General features: G+C 39.6%; 3 protein-coding genes across 3 annotated transcripts; all 3 read left to right on the top strand.

Annotated features, from left to right (window-relative positions):
• The first annotated feature begins 375 nt into the window (after positions 1-375).
• LOC138892441 (uncharacterized) lies at positions 376-4,142 on the top strand. The gene is made up of 6 exons (XM_070176157.1): positions 376-379; positions 942-1,012; positions 1,344-1,845; positions 2,193-2,491; positions 2,911-3,204; positions 3,663-4,142. The coding sequence occupies exons 1-6, from the start codon at positions 376-378 to the stop codon at positions 4,140-4,142; spliced, it is 1,650 nt and encodes a 549-aa protein (XP_070032258.1).
• Positions 4,143-4,169: 27 nt separating this feature from the next.
• Positions 4,170-4,526, top strand: LOC138892440 (uncharacterized). Its single transcript, XM_070176156.1, has one exon. It carries the CDS (start codon positions 4,170-4,172, stop codon positions 4,524-4,526), a length of 357 nt encoding a protein of 118 aa, XP_070032257.1.
• Positions 4,527-5,032: 506 nt separating this feature from the next.
• On the top strand, positions 5,033-5,683 carry LOC138892439 (uncharacterized). The gene has a single exon (XM_070176155.1). The coding sequence runs from the start codon at positions 5,033-5,035 to the stop codon at positions 5,681-5,683; it is 651 nt and encodes a 216-aa protein (XP_070032256.1).
• Positions 5,684-15,615: the final 9,932 nt, after the last annotated feature.

The following is a 15,615-nucleotide window of genomic DNA, read 5'->3' as shown; positions in this document are numbered from 1 at the left end:
TTTACCGAGTCCTCTTCGAGGCCGGGTACGATATGATGATGATTTTCCCACAAAGACGTATGTTTTTAAAGGTATATATATATATCATGCATTTCATGTCAGCCGTTCTCAGAGGCACTCAAATGTTACATGTTGTATATTCTCTATCCCTCTTTACATTACTATTATTATTTATGTTTCTTGCCTTACATACTGAGTACTTTATTCGTATTGATGTCCCTTTTATTTGTGGACGCTGCATTTCATGCTGCACGTTCTGATAGACAGGTAGACGAAGCTCCCCCACCACAGTAGGCTGCCCAGTTCAACGGTTATTGGCGCGATCCCTTCTCTGGACTTGCCGTGGTCTTGGTATGCATTTTTGTTATAGACATTATGGGTATGTCGGGACCCTGTTCTTGCAATGTTGCAGCATTTATGTTTCTCTAGAGGCTCATAAACATGTGTCAACTCATGGATAATTTGGGTAGCCTTGTTGGCTTATTTTTTTTGTATAGTCTCTCATGGCACCTTGTCGGCTCGTACCTTATATATAGCTTCATGACAGCCTTTTCGGCCCATGTTATGTATATTCATGCCATTATCTGACATTAGTGATTGTTCATGATTCATGTCTACCATTTTTGTTGATCTCTTCGTCCCTTATAGATAATAAGAAAGGTTAGATAAAATATACGTTGGTACTTGGCAGGTATGGCCCGGGTGCCAGTCATGGCCCTCCAGTTTGGGTCGTGACAAACATGATATCAGAGCCCGGTCTATTGTAGGGGTTGTCTATGAGCTGTTTCTAGTAGATTCTTGATTATGGATGTGTAGCGCGCCACATTTATAATTAGGAGGCTACATGATATCTAGGGTTGTTACGTTCTTTCTGAATCTAGATCGTGCGTAGAGTTAAGTCATAAGTGTCCATCTCTAATATTTACCTTGTTTTCTTCCAGCGACGTCTTCGACTAGGAAGCAAGAGATTAATAGACGACTAGATATAGTTGCAGGAGAGGGTACCAGTCAGGTGCTTCCAGCCAAAGGAGGCCAAAGTGAGGCTTAGAGCGAGATGTCGTCTTATTCCTCATCTAAATCCATCCCCTCCAGCGGATATGAGAAGGGACCTATCACCTCCAGTTTCTCCATCTGGCACTACAGACCAGGATAAGCACAGTGCGGTGTAATTGTTGACTAGATTAGTAGCTGCTCAGGCTCAAAGGTAGAATACCGATGCTGCTGACAGACCGGTTAGTGCGAGAGTTTGTGATTTTATTAATCTACACCCTCCGGTGTTTACCGGATCAGACCCCAAGGAGGACCCGAAGACTTTTATTGATCAGGTTCATCGTACACTGCAGGTTATGCATGCTAGTGATACTGAGGCAGTAGAGTTGGATTTATATCTGTTACGGGATTTAGCGATTTTATTGTATGACAGTTGGGAGAGATCCAGGGTTACGAACGCTCCTCCGGTTCTGTGGAAGGAATTTTTTGAGGCCTTTATTTGTCACTATTTTCTAGTTGAGATACGACGAGCTAGAGCTGATAAGTTCTTGAAACATCGACAAAGTAATATAAGTGAACGAGAGTATAGTATGCAATTTGATTCTTTAGCATGGTATGCTCCCCATATGGTGGCCGAGATGAGCGATAGGGTGCACCTATTTGTGAACGGGTTTAGACAACATTTGATAAATGAGTGCACAACAGCCTCCTTGGTGGAGGGCATGGATATTTCTCGTATTCAAGCATATGCCCAGACACTAGAGGATCATAAGCATGAGCAATGGGCAGATAGGGGGCATGATAGTGGCCAGCATAAGAGGGCGAGATTCGTAGGGTATTCTGGTGACTTCAGAGGTAGTATCAGGCCCCAGTCTTAGAGGAGTTCGGCTCCACCTGTAGCTAGTGCTCTTCCAACGTTTCAGAGACCTCGGTATGATCGATCTATCTATTCTGGTCCAAGTCAGAGTTCATAGGCATCAAGCTCGCAATATCATAGGGATAATAGTTAGACGAGACCACAAGTGCCCCATTGTGATGAGTGTAGCAAGGCCCACTTTGGACTGTGCCGTTGAGGCTTCGATGCATGCTATTCTTACTGACAGCTTGGCCATACGATGCGGGATTATCCTAACAAATAAGGTGGGGGATGGCCCAGCCGACTGGATCTGTGTCTGGTTCTTCCTCATTAGTTTGACCTTTAGCATGGGGTTGTCAGCAGTCGACAAGTTGTGGTAGAGGTAGAGGTGTAGTGCTGAGTTCGAGCAGTACTCAAAATCGAACCTATGCTCTAGCAGGTCGACAGGATCTCAAGTCGTCTCTAGATGTTGTTATAGGTATATTGTCTGTGTATTCTTATGATGTATATGCGCTGATTGATCTGGGATCTACATTGTCATATGTTACACCTTTTGTGGCTAATAAGTTTGGCGTTGAACCTGATTTGATAAGTAAAACACTTGCGGCATCCACTCTGATAGGAGATTCTGTGATTTCTAGAAGGGTATATAGTGGTTGGATAGTAATCATTTGTAGTCGTCAAACCTCGGCAAATCTATTTGAGTTAGAAATGATTGATTTTGATGTGATAATGGTAATGGACTGGTTGGCATCATGTTATGCAAAGGTTGATTGTTGTACGAAGATGGTAGGTTTTAGTTTCCATGTGAACCCGTCAATGAATGGAAGGGGAAAATTGCTACACAGAATAGTAGGTTTATTTCCTATCTTAAGGCAAGGAAGATGATCTCAAAAGGATAAATTTATCATCTCGTTCGCATTAGAGATGCAGAGGTGAAGCCGCCTACTCTACAATCAATCGCCGTTGTCAATGAATTTCATGACGTTTTCCCAAATTAACTCCCAAGCCTTCCCCTTGAAAGGGAGATTGAGTTTAGCATTAATGTGTTGTCTGACACTCAGTCGATCTCTATCCCTCCATACAGGATGGCCCCGGTAGAGTTGAGAGGGTTGAAGGTGCAGTTAATGGACTTGCTGGATAAGGGCTTTATCAGGCCTACCACTTTACCTTGGGGTGCACCGGTCTTGTTCGTGTGGAAGAAAGACAGGTCATTAAGGATGTGTATCGATTATGGACAGTTGAATAAGGTTACTATAAAGAACAAGTATACACTTCTGAGGATTGACGACCTGTTTGACCAACTCCAGGGTGCCAAGTATTTCTCCATGATTGACTTACGTTCAGGGTATCATCAGGTGAGGGTTAAGGAGAAGGATATTCTGAAGATGACCTTCCAAACAAGATATGGGCACTTTGAGTTCTTGATGATGTCATTCGGGCTAACAAATGCCCCAACAATTTTATGGATCTCATGAATAGTGTATTCAGACCTTATCTTGACATGTTCGTGATTGTAATCATTGATGACATTCTGGTGTATTCTCGTTCGGAGGAGGAATATGCGGGCCACTTGCAGATAATATTACGGACTCTTAAGGATCGTAAGCTATATGCTAAGCTCTCCATATGTGAATTCTGGCTGAACTCAGTAGCACTCCTTGTCCATGTGATATCGGACGAGGGTATTAGTGTTGACACTCAGAAGATTGATGTAGTGAAGAATTGGCTGACACCTACAACACTGTCATAAGTCCGCAACTTTTTGGGGCTAGCACCATTGACTAAGTTAACATAGAAATCTACCAATTTCCAGTTGTCTGATGCTTGTGAACGTAGTTTTCAGGAGCTGAAGAATCGATTGACATCCGTGCCAGTGCTTACTCACCCAGAAGGAACGGAAGGTTATGTGGTATATTATGATGCCTCGGGTATAGTTTTGGGGTGCATAATGATGCAACATGGGAGGGTGATTGCTTATGCATCGAGACAATTAAAGAAGCATGAAAAGAATTACCCGACTTATGATTTGGATTTGGCTGCAGTAATATATGCTTTGAAGATATGGTGGCACTACTTATATGGCGTTCATGTTGACATATACATAGATCACAAGAGTTTACAATACATATTCAAGCAGAAGGAGTTGAATTTGAGGCAGCGAAGGTGGCTTGAATTACTAAAAGACTGCGATGTCGAGATTTTTTACCATCCTGGTAAAGCCAATGCTGTGCCAGACACTCTTAGCCATAAGTCAATGGGAAGCTTAGTACACATTGAGGCAGGTAGACGATGATTGACTAAAGAGCTTCATCAGCTGGCCATGAGAATCAAATTGTTAGACTTTGACGACGGAGGTGTTACTGTACAAAATAGAGTAGAATCTTCTTTGGTAGCCGAGGTAAAAGCAAGACAATATGAAGACCATACCTTAGTACGATTGAGAGAGGGAATTCAGCAGCATAAGATTATGACTTTTGAGATCGGAGAAGATGGGGCATTGAGATATCAGCGAGTATTATGTATGTCTAATGTGGCAGGGTTGCGAGAGAAGATTATGATTGAGATTCATCAATCCCGATATTCCATCAATCCCAGCTCGACAAAGATGTATCATGATGTTAAGGAGCTGTATTTGTGGGACAACATGAAGAAGGCTATTGCAGAATTTGTAGCCTAGTGTCCTAATTATCGACAAGCAAAGATTGAGCATAAAAAACCCGATGGGTTGATTCAAAATATAGAGATTCCGACCTGGAAATGGGAGGTGATCAATATAGACTTCATTATTGGATTACTTCGCTCTTATCATAAGTTTGACTCCATCCAGGTGATAGTTGATCGACTTACAAAATCTACCCATTTTCTGCCAGTTACACGGCTGAAGGTTATGCGAGGTTGTATATCAAGGAGATAGTTAAGCTTCATGGTGTGTCGGTATCTATTATATCATATCGAGGAGCTCAATTTATGACTAACTTTTGGAGGTCATTTCAGAAGGGTTTAGGCACACAAGTGAATCTTAACACTGCATTCCATCCGCAGACTGATGAACAGGCTAAACATACCATTCAGACACTTGAAGATATGCTACGAGCATGTGTTCTAGATTTCAAGGGCAATTGGGATGACCATCTTCCACTCATGGAATTCGCCTACAATAATAGCTACCATTCATGTATTAAAATGGTCACGTATGAGGCGTTGTACGGGAGGAGATGTAGATCACCAGTTGGATGGTTTGAAGTCGACAAAACTGAATTATATGGGCCAGATTTGATTCACCAAGCCATTGAGAAGGTGAAAGTGATACAAGAACAACCGAGGACGACGCAAAGTAGGAAAAAGTCTTATTATGATGTCCGACGTCGTGATATAGAGTTTGAGGTTGGTGATTGGGTTTTCCTGAGGATCTCATCAATGAAATGTGTTATGCATTTTGGGAAGAAGGGTATGCTGAGTCTGTGGTATATCAGGTCGTACAATATTCTTCGACAAATTGCACAGGTTGCTTGTCAGTTAGAATTGCCATTCGAATTGGAATTTGTCTACCCGGTATTCCATGTATCTACGTTGAGGAAATGTATTGGAGACCCTTCTTGGGTCTTACCTATCAAATATGTACAAGTTACGGAGGATCTTTTTTATGAAGAAGTACTAGCGGCTATAATAGATCGACAAGTCCGCATGCTGAGAACAAAGGATGTAGCTTCCGTCAAAGTATTGTGGAAGAACAAGAATACGGAAGAAATGACATGGGAAGTAGAAGATAAGATGAAGTCTAAATACCCTTACCTATTCCAAAGTGAAGATAACGAGGATGTTGGGGGAACGTAGGACGTAATGAAAGTTGAAATGACTCTATGAGGTAAACAATAGCTTGAGAATACTCTTCCTTACTACAAAATAGTGATATATATATATATATGCAGGCAATGTACATATCCAGAATGCTTTGTATAGCCTTGTGAGGTTGTAGGTTTGGTTTAACTGATAGCAAGTTTGGCTAGTGTCCATTTTATAGGGGAAACTTGGCCAGAAATTTCCATCGAAATTCACGATGCGTTAGAATCCCCATAAACCCTTACATTCCAAAACGAATGTTCCTTGGGGGGAGGGTGTTACAACCCGTATTCACGTACGTTAGATCACTCCATAAGTTAGTCGATGTAAATCCAAGAAGAGATTATCTTTGAGATGATAAGAAGTTAACCCTATTGGTCTTAAATGATACAAGGGGTGTATAAGAGTAGTTAACAAGTAATAGAAGTTGAACGAATAAAGGATGTTGTAACCCATATTTTCGGGTAAAACTAGAGGTGCTTAATATGCTAAATAGGTCATGTTTTAAGGTATTTGAATCATATAATATCCGTATCAGAAGTTTTGAAGTCCAACAAGTTATGAAACAAATGTCGACAATAGTTGTCGTAACTTACGTTCATAATTTTACTTAAACTTTTGGTTAAATGTTACTACACTTTTCTCCCAATTTACTTGGAATTATAGTGTGATCTACCAACAAAATTAAATATCTACGAGTCTAGTTTCCAACGCATTAAACCGTTCGTCAATACAACATTGGAGTAGGGACATATTCGCATTTTTGCGAGACTACGCAAGCAGCTCCGGTTGGGACCCACTTGAGACGACCACCATCCTTACTTCTTTTAAAAGACGTTTCAGCCTCATTTTGGGTCATTTCTCACCCAAAATACGTCCAAACGCTCTCCCAAAATCTCTCTACATATCTCAAGATCCCAAGAACCAAACTCAAATCATCATCAAAAGTGCTAAAGACTATAAAGGAATGCTTCTATGATGTTGTGGTGTGATTGAGGGCTATTGTGAGCTAAGTTGAGAGAGGGTTTCGAGTTGTAGCTGTTTTCCAAGTTATATATAACATCTTCTTGATGGTGCCTAAGGTTAATCTTGTGTTGGTTAGTTGTTTGAGTGAGAAACCATAAGATATAACTTGAAAGAACATGGGATATGGCTAGCTTTTTTGTTGGACTATTTTGTGGCGAAGTATATGATTTGTGGTGGCTGCTGTTGCTAAGCTTTTCTAGGTGTTAACTAAGTTTATTGAAGAAGAAAATATGAAACACAAGTGATTGACGATAAAAGTTAGGGTGCTAGGCGTATGGGGCTGTTTTGGATGTTATTTTGCGAATGTTTTAAACTAGGAATCATATTGTACATATATGTATGATATTCTGAAGGTTGTGAACCAATTTATGGAATAAGAGTTGGATTCAATTTATGTTTTGTTAACCAATTTATGGAATAAGAGTTGGGTTCAATTTATGTTTTGTTATTAGTAAAAACAAGCTTCCCGCTCAATATGATTATTAAGATAATCGGAGAAGCTCATAATTGATTATATTGTTGTTGTTGCTATTGGGATGTTGTTTGGGCTATTTGGCGATTGTTGTAACTTGTGGGAAGTCATATAAATAGGGCAGGTAATGCCCATTTCATCGCAAAATATGTTGCAGTTGATATATACTAGTTACGACGCTTAAATAATAACGATAGTATCATTTCTCTTATTGTAGACTAAGGAGCCGTGAGATTTGCATAGCTTGAAGTTAGGCAGTATATAAAAGGTATCTGAGGCTATCTATTTCTTTCTTTTCATGACTCCAATTGTACATAATGTAATGAATGAGCTTCCAAAGATACTCCACTCTTCGAAGCTAGCAGTACTTACATTGTTTCCCTTCCTTAGGAAAGATTGATGTTGATGTTGATCCTCTTTTTCCTATGTATCAAATGTTTTTGGTATTTCCTGATTCCTATACAATTCCTAATGACGAATTAGCTCTAATAACGTATATGGAGGTTACCGACCTTACGTCACTCCGAAAGGATTAGAACTAGATAGCTATAATCGGATGGGTATGATACTTATTATGCAACCACTGATCAGTTGGGTTATACCGAGCTCCACGTGGTCGGGTACGATTCTACCAAGCATTATGATGGTTAGGTACGTTTTTACCGAGTCATCTTCGTGGACAGGTATGATATGATGGTGATTTTGTCAATATAGGCGTATGTTTTTAAAGGTATATATATATATATATATATATATATATATATATATATGTATCATGCATTTAATGCCAGTCGCCCTCAGAGGTACTCAGATGTTACAGGTTGTATATTCTCTATCCGTCTTTACATTACTATTCTTATTTATGATTCTTTCCTTACATATTCAGTACTTTATTCATACTGACATCCCTTTTATTTGTTGACATTGCATGTTGTGCTGCATGTCCTGATAGACAGGTAAACAAAGCTCCCCCACCACAATAGGCTGCCTTGTTCATCGGTTATTGGCGAGATCCCTTATCCGTACTTGCCGTGGTCTTGGTATGCATTTTTGTTATACACATTGTGGGTATGTCGGGGCCCTGTTCTAGCAATGTTGCAGCACTTATGTTCCTTTAGAAGCTCATAGATAGGTGTCGACTCATGTATAGTTTGGATAGTCATGTCAGCTAATTTTTGTTGTGTAGTCTCTTATGGCAGCTTGTCGGCTCGTACCTTATACATCGATTGATGACTGCCTTGTCGACCCATGTTATGTATGTTCATGCCATTATCTGACATTGTTTATTGTTCATGATTCATGTCTACCATTTATGTTGATCCTGTCGGCCATTATAGATAATAAGAAAGGTTAGATAAAATGTGTGTTGGTGGTCGGTAGGTATGGCCCGGGTGCCAGTCATGGCCCTCCAGTTTGGGTCGTGACAATTTGTCTCCAACTCTCTAGACATGCTGAACTAAATACCATAGTTGAGCCCCTCGATGAATCGGCGGACTCGCTCCCTAACTGTAGAAACCAAAGTAGGAGCATGTCCAGAAAAATCACTTAATCTGACTACATATTCTAACACTGACATAGTACCCCCGGTGCAGCTACTCAAACTCCACGCGCCATGCATCCAGAATGGTCTGGGGAACAAACTCTCTCAATAACATATCTGAAAACTGAGTCCATGTAAGTGAAGTTGCATCGGCTGGGCTACCCACCTCTTAATCCCGCTACCACTGATATATTGCTCTTGTCAGCTGGAATGTAGTGAAAGTAACCCCACTCATCTCAACAATACCCAACGTGAGGAGAATACGGCGGCAATTCTCGAGAAAACCTTGTGCATCCTTAGTAGCTAGGCCACTGAATGTAGGAGGATGGTACTTTTTGTACATTTCAAGTCTAAGCTTCTCCTCCTCAGATGTAGCTGTCCTAACCTCGAGTTGAACTGGAACAATAGGCTACTCTGGTATAACCTCTGGGACCTGATCAACATGAACCCGTTGCTCTAGAGACGGGCTGCGGGAGTCTGAGCTCCTCCCCTGGCCTGAGATGTGGCTGGTGCAAGTGGAATCAACCCCGCCTGAGCTAGAGTACCAAACATGCTCAAGAACTGTGTGAGGGTCTCCTGAAGTGCAGGGGTGACAACAGGTGTCTCGGGTGTTTGTCCCCTAACTGGAGCTATTGGTGGCTCCTCTGTCACAGCTCGGGTAGGTTCTCTAGCTGCACCACATTCCCCTATTCGACCTCTGCCCTGGCCCCGACCTCTTGCAGCTCTAGCAGGGTGTGCGGGTGTCTGATCGTCGGATCCAGCAATGCGTGTCCTGACTATCTGTGAGAGAATAAAAAGTCAAGGATTTTGTTTTCGAAGTCAACTAATTCGCACGATAAGGAATCAAAGAAGTGGAGTTTTCCTAATAGTTCTGTAGCCTCTCGAAGATAAGTATAGACGTCTCTGTACCGATTCGCAAGACTCTACTAAACTTGATTATGACTCGTAACACCTATGAACCTAGAGCTCTGATACCAACTTGTCACGACCCCATTTTCCCACCTTAGCATATTGTGATGTCACCTACTCTCTAAGACTAGGTAAGCCTAACATTTAATAATAACTTAACAAGAATAATCATCAGGAATATTGAAATAGAACTAACAAAACTGATATAGTCTTTTAAAACAGAATCTCAACAATAACTTTCCCAAAATCGGTGGAACTAAGTCATAAGCTCTACAGAATAAACTAGAATGTCTACTACAACTCTGTATGAATGGAAAATACAACACAAAAGAAAGATAAGGGAAGGTGATTCCGAGGCCTACAGACGCCGAGCAGGTATAACTTGAAATCTCCGGAAAGCAGCTAACAGTCGATCACTAACGTCCGGCATGAGCAGACGTACATGGATCTGCACAAAATGATGTGTAGGAGTGTAGTATGAGTACACCACAACGGTACCCTCTAAGTATCAAGCCTAACCTTGGTAGAGTAGTGACGAGGCCAGGTCAAGACACCTACTAGGACATACTAGACAGAATGAAAACGTACTAACAAAAAGTAATGGAAAGCGAAGAAATAAGTAATATGAAGCAAGTTAATAACATAGACTAATGAAAGGATTGTAAGCATAGAGATAATATAAAGGAAGCAATTGAAAAAGAACCACAATGATCATATACAGACAATACCTGATAGAACATGGAAAAACAAAATAACAAGAAGTGTTCCCACCGATAACTCTTTGCACTATGAGATAAACAACAAGAATCACAACGAGGTACCACCTCGTGTACAATAAGAATCATAACCGAGGTACCGCCTAGTATATAACAAGAATCACAACTAAGGTACCGCCTCGTATTCACATTTCTCTATTTCAATCATAATTTTTCTTTATATCACCGCGTGAGCCTTACATTTAAATAGTTTTAAAAATATATTTCCCGAAATAGCTACACGCATTTTAGCCCACCTTATCGCATGGCTTCAAGTAATTACCTTACAAGAAACACACACATAAGTCCCACCTTATGCCGCTGCATGCACATTAACCCCTATCCTTATACTGCCGCATGCGCAACAATCACTATCACATCACAATAACAACTCGCACCACAAGTGCACATATGCCACAACTTGCCAATAATCAACAATATCAATGTTTCCACAACAATAGCCCATGGCTCAACCATAACGTGTACAACAATATCAACAATAAAAGTAAATGTAAATTTCTCAACAAGAATGATATCTCAACAATTAAGAAATTCTCTTTAATGTGCCAACGACTTTCATAACTTCAACACCAATAACTCAACGATGAAAGAGATAATGTGTAATCACAATATTAAATAAGAATAACTCACATTTGAAAATATAACATGTAACGATGACTTCAAATAAGGATAATCAACAATGAATTGGATACCATGTAACAATGACTTCAAATAATGATAAATTGACAATGGAAAGGATAGCATGTAACAATGACGTCAAATAATGGTAAATCAACAATGGAAAGGATAACATGTAACAATGACTTTAATAATGGTAAATCAACAATGGAAGGGACAACATGTAACAATGAAAGAGGCAACAACTTCAACTAAACCATAAGAGCAAAATATCAAGTAAGATGTAGAACAAGTGTTAACAAACTCATTTAAGGCATGTAAGGATAGACTAACACAAATAAGAATAGATTGACTAGGAGAATTCAGAACATAATATGATAATTCAAGTAAAGCATGGAAAGAGTCTAATTAGCCTAAACCGGTCAAATACCACATATAACATGTGTACCCATTCGTCACCTTGCGTACACAGCTTTGATATAACACAAATGACACAATCAATCCCAAATCCTAAGGGATAGTTCCCCCACACAAAGTTAGGCAAGATACTTACCTCAACTAGGCCAACTCAACCCTCAGAAATAGCTTTTCCCCTAAAATTCACCTCCACATGGCTCAAATCTAACTAAAATCGACTTAACATCATCAAACAATGCAAGGGAAAACAATTACAATAGATAAAGCTATGATCTTTACACTTTGCCCAAAAAGTCAACAAAACCAACTCGGGGCCCGCCCGGTCAAAACTCTGGTCCAAGGGTAGATTCTGACTATCCACAACTCCACGAGTTCATATATGTGAGTAGTTTCAAAATCAGTGTCCAAATTGACTGTCAAAACTCATATTCTTATTTTTTCAAAAACTTGACAAAATCTTACAAATTTTCACTTTGATTCACATACCCAAAGTTTTTTTCAAAAACATGATTTTGCTGTTAAATATAAGATATATTGATGAAATATAGTTGGTAATAGATTAGAATCACATACCCAAAGTTTGTAGATGAAAATCCCCTCACCAAATCGCCTCCAACCGAGTCTAGGATTCTAAAATGAGAGAATATGTTGAATAATCCCGTCTCCCAGCCCTTATGACCAGTTGCAAATGTCGCATTCGCGACACAAGGTTCACATTTGCGAACCCTCGCAATTGCGAACACTGACAGCCTCAAGATAAGTCACAATTGCGACAAAAGCATCGTAACTGCGAAGCTGGCCAATATCATAAATGCGACAAAAGGATAGCAATTGTGAACTAGTCCTCAGGCCTGCTGGCTTCATATTTGCGAAGGGGAAGGCGCAATTGAGGCATTAGAGCCCCCATTGTCGCCTTCGCAATTGCGAGGCTGGTGCTCGCAATTACGATAACTGAACACCAGCAACACCAACAATTCATTTTCAATTCAATTAATTCTGAAACATGTCCGAAACTCATCCGATCCTTTGGGCTCGAAACCAAGCATCCACACAAGTCTAAAAAAATTATACGAACTCACTTGCATGATCAAAACATAAAAATAACATCTAGAACTTTGAATCGAACACTAAAACACATAAATTTCAAAGTAAAGTTAAAGAACTACTATAATTACAACTAAGTATTCGAACCCTATCAATTCAACTCCAAATGATACCCATTGTTGCAGACAACTTCTAAATAGAATAAGGACTTATTCCAAGTCCCATAATCAAATTTCGAACTAGATAGCTAATATTTATTCTAGGTTCAAACTTTTCAACATCAAATTGCCAAATTTTGGCGAAACAACACAAATAACTCTACGGGCTTCCGAATTCAAAGTCAGTGTTTAGTTAACATTTCTAATTTAGGCTTCTAAGCCAAAAATCAAAGGGTCCAAATCAATCCGAAATATTCCAAGAACGAAACTAATCAACCCCATAAGTCATAAAACCATAAACATACATGTGTGAAGCATCAAAGTGGGAAACATGGATCAATTACACAAAACGACCGGTCGGGTCATTACATCAACCATGGAATAAGCTGCCTCTTAGAAACTTCTTGGTATTCTGATCCTTAGAATGCCAAAATCTCCATATACGATCCCAACTGCATTACACAAATGAATGACTCCTTCATCCTACACGATCTTCCCATGATAAATACTTCCATAATTCCTTCGTGCCATATAGCAAAATCTAAACATCAGGATCGATCAATCAAGCGATTACTGTAATACTAGTCAGGCATCTGCAAGTCGAAGCGCAATGCACCTTTTGGAAAATGCACCCTTCTCTGGTGGTACCAAATGATGCTAGCATTCTTCTAAACATCTTAATCGTCCATGTTGTCTAAAATTTATGATCCCATCCAAGCAAAAATAGTAACACGCAACATGTTCCTTATACCGGTAGCAGAAATTTAGTTAAAGTCGTGGTCGATACTATCAAGAACTCTTCGGGACCCATCCACCACCACCGAGCTGTCAGAACATAACTTCCCCAACTCAGCCAAATCACACAGGTCGTCAAACCCGTGAGTACTGCAAAAACAATGCCAGTAAGGCATTACCATACAAAAAAAACCAATTACCTTTATTACCATGTTGACCCAACACCACCAAGCTAATACACTTCCTCAAATCTTCCTCGACTTATATTCAAGTAAATACTTCTACTCGTCGGTACATAATGATTTCATATCAATGCTCGCCGCGGGAGATCCTAGAATGAACCACGTCGTTTGAAGGCCCATAAACAGTTGTATTTCCTCTTAAGCACCCAACAATGCTGCAACTGAGATACCCACTCTGAAGAGACCTTCTATCAATCCGAAGATGCTTCTCTAACATCCCTTATACTGAAATGTAGATTTAGCAGTAATATAGATATACCGCATATATACCTAAGACCCAAAGTTGATATAAGACTTGCTCATGCAATATGATCGTCGATAGTAAACTCCCCCACTTGGCGCGAAGACATAGGACACAACATCCGATGATCCATAACACCAACCTTCATAAGCTCGTACAACACCAATCAGATACTAGAACCTGTTGCATCCCACATATGAACAACTGAAGATCTACCAACATGTACGCGTCCTCAGTCTGGACAATAAGTAGAGACAATGATCAAGCATCCATGGGCCCCTCGTAGCCCATCTGCAGATTCTGAATTGTCGGAGCATAGCAAATACTGAATGCACATCATCATATATGAATGGATGTAAAGGAATATAATATGTATGCTTCAAGCCGAATCAATGTTGCACGATAAGGAATGAAAGGAGTGGAATTTCCTAATAGTTTCGTAGCTTCTCGAAGATAAGTAAAAATATATTTGTACCGATCTGCAAAACTGTACTAACTCTGCTTATGACTGGTAGCACCAATGAACCTAAAGCTCTCATATCAACTTGTCACGGCCCCAAATTCCCACCTTGGGATGTCATGATGGTACCTTGTCTCTAAGACTAGGTAAGCTTAACACATGCTGAGTTAATAATTGAATTGAACTATTTAGTCATTAAATCATCAACCAGTGGATGACATACATAACTGCAACGGCCAATAGTTATACATTTTCAAAAATCAGTAGTACGGAGTCATAAGCTCTACTGAAATACACTAGAATTTCTAAATACTTTACTAATTCGATTTAGAATCTAACAGTAACATAAGGAAGTAAGATGGTGACTCCGAGGCCTACGAGCGTCAAGTAGGCATACCTTGAAGTCTCCACCATGCAAACGCAACTCTCAACATCATGATCATAAATCCCTAGACCTGCACAAAAAAGTGGAGAAGCATAGCATGAGTACACAATAATGGTACCCAGTAAGTATCAAGCCTAACCTTAGTAGAGTAGTGACGCGGCCAGGTCAAGACACCTACTAGACATAGAAACTTGTACAAGATATGCATGAAACTAACAATGTAAAGAACATCAATGTAAGACTAACATCGGGAAGGTTATTGATTTACAACTAACAACAAAATAATAGAAACACAAATGGCAGCAAGTAGTAAATGGGTAATAGAGAAGCAACATAATCAGTACACCGACGAGATATCAATGAACCCAAATAAGGAGGCGAGGAACCAATGACAGATCAAATAATCAAATCGTTCCCAACACATGGGCCTAAAACAAGAATTACCCCGAGGCACCACACCTCGTAAATCACAAATCATGGACGGGAATTTTCAAATCTTACATGTATGGCACCTCGTGCCCACAATAATAATTACCTTCACACGGCAAGGCCCACGTGCTACCATTTACATTGAAACCGTAACAAATATCAATTAAAATGATCGAGGGATACATTTAAACACCATAAAGCATAATAACAATCTTAAATAAAGTAAGACGTCAAATGAAATAATGAGTATATTTAAGAAATCAATTAAAGTAAAATAAAATATAATTTATACAAAATAGAGTATCATATGGGTTTAGTTTAGAAATCAATAAAATCGAGAAAAATATCATATTTAATCAAGGAAAACATCAGTTAAATTAACGAATTAAATATAGAATTTGTTAAAAGAGAAACGTGATAATAATTTTAAGTAAGGTGACCAATCAACAAGGGGTTGAGTATAATTTGAGAACC

The sequence above is a fragment of the Nicotiana tomentosiformis genome, chromosome 5 (assembly GCF_000390325.3).
Source record: "Nicotiana tomentosiformis chromosome 5, ASM39032v3, whole genome shotgun sequence".
NCBI classification, from domain to species: domain Eukaryota; kingdom Viridiplantae; phylum Streptophyta; class Magnoliopsida; order Solanales; family Solanaceae; genus Nicotiana; species Nicotiana tomentosiformis.
Note: the sequence above shows the minus strand (reverse complement) of the source record. Positions and strands in the feature narration are given on the sequence as shown.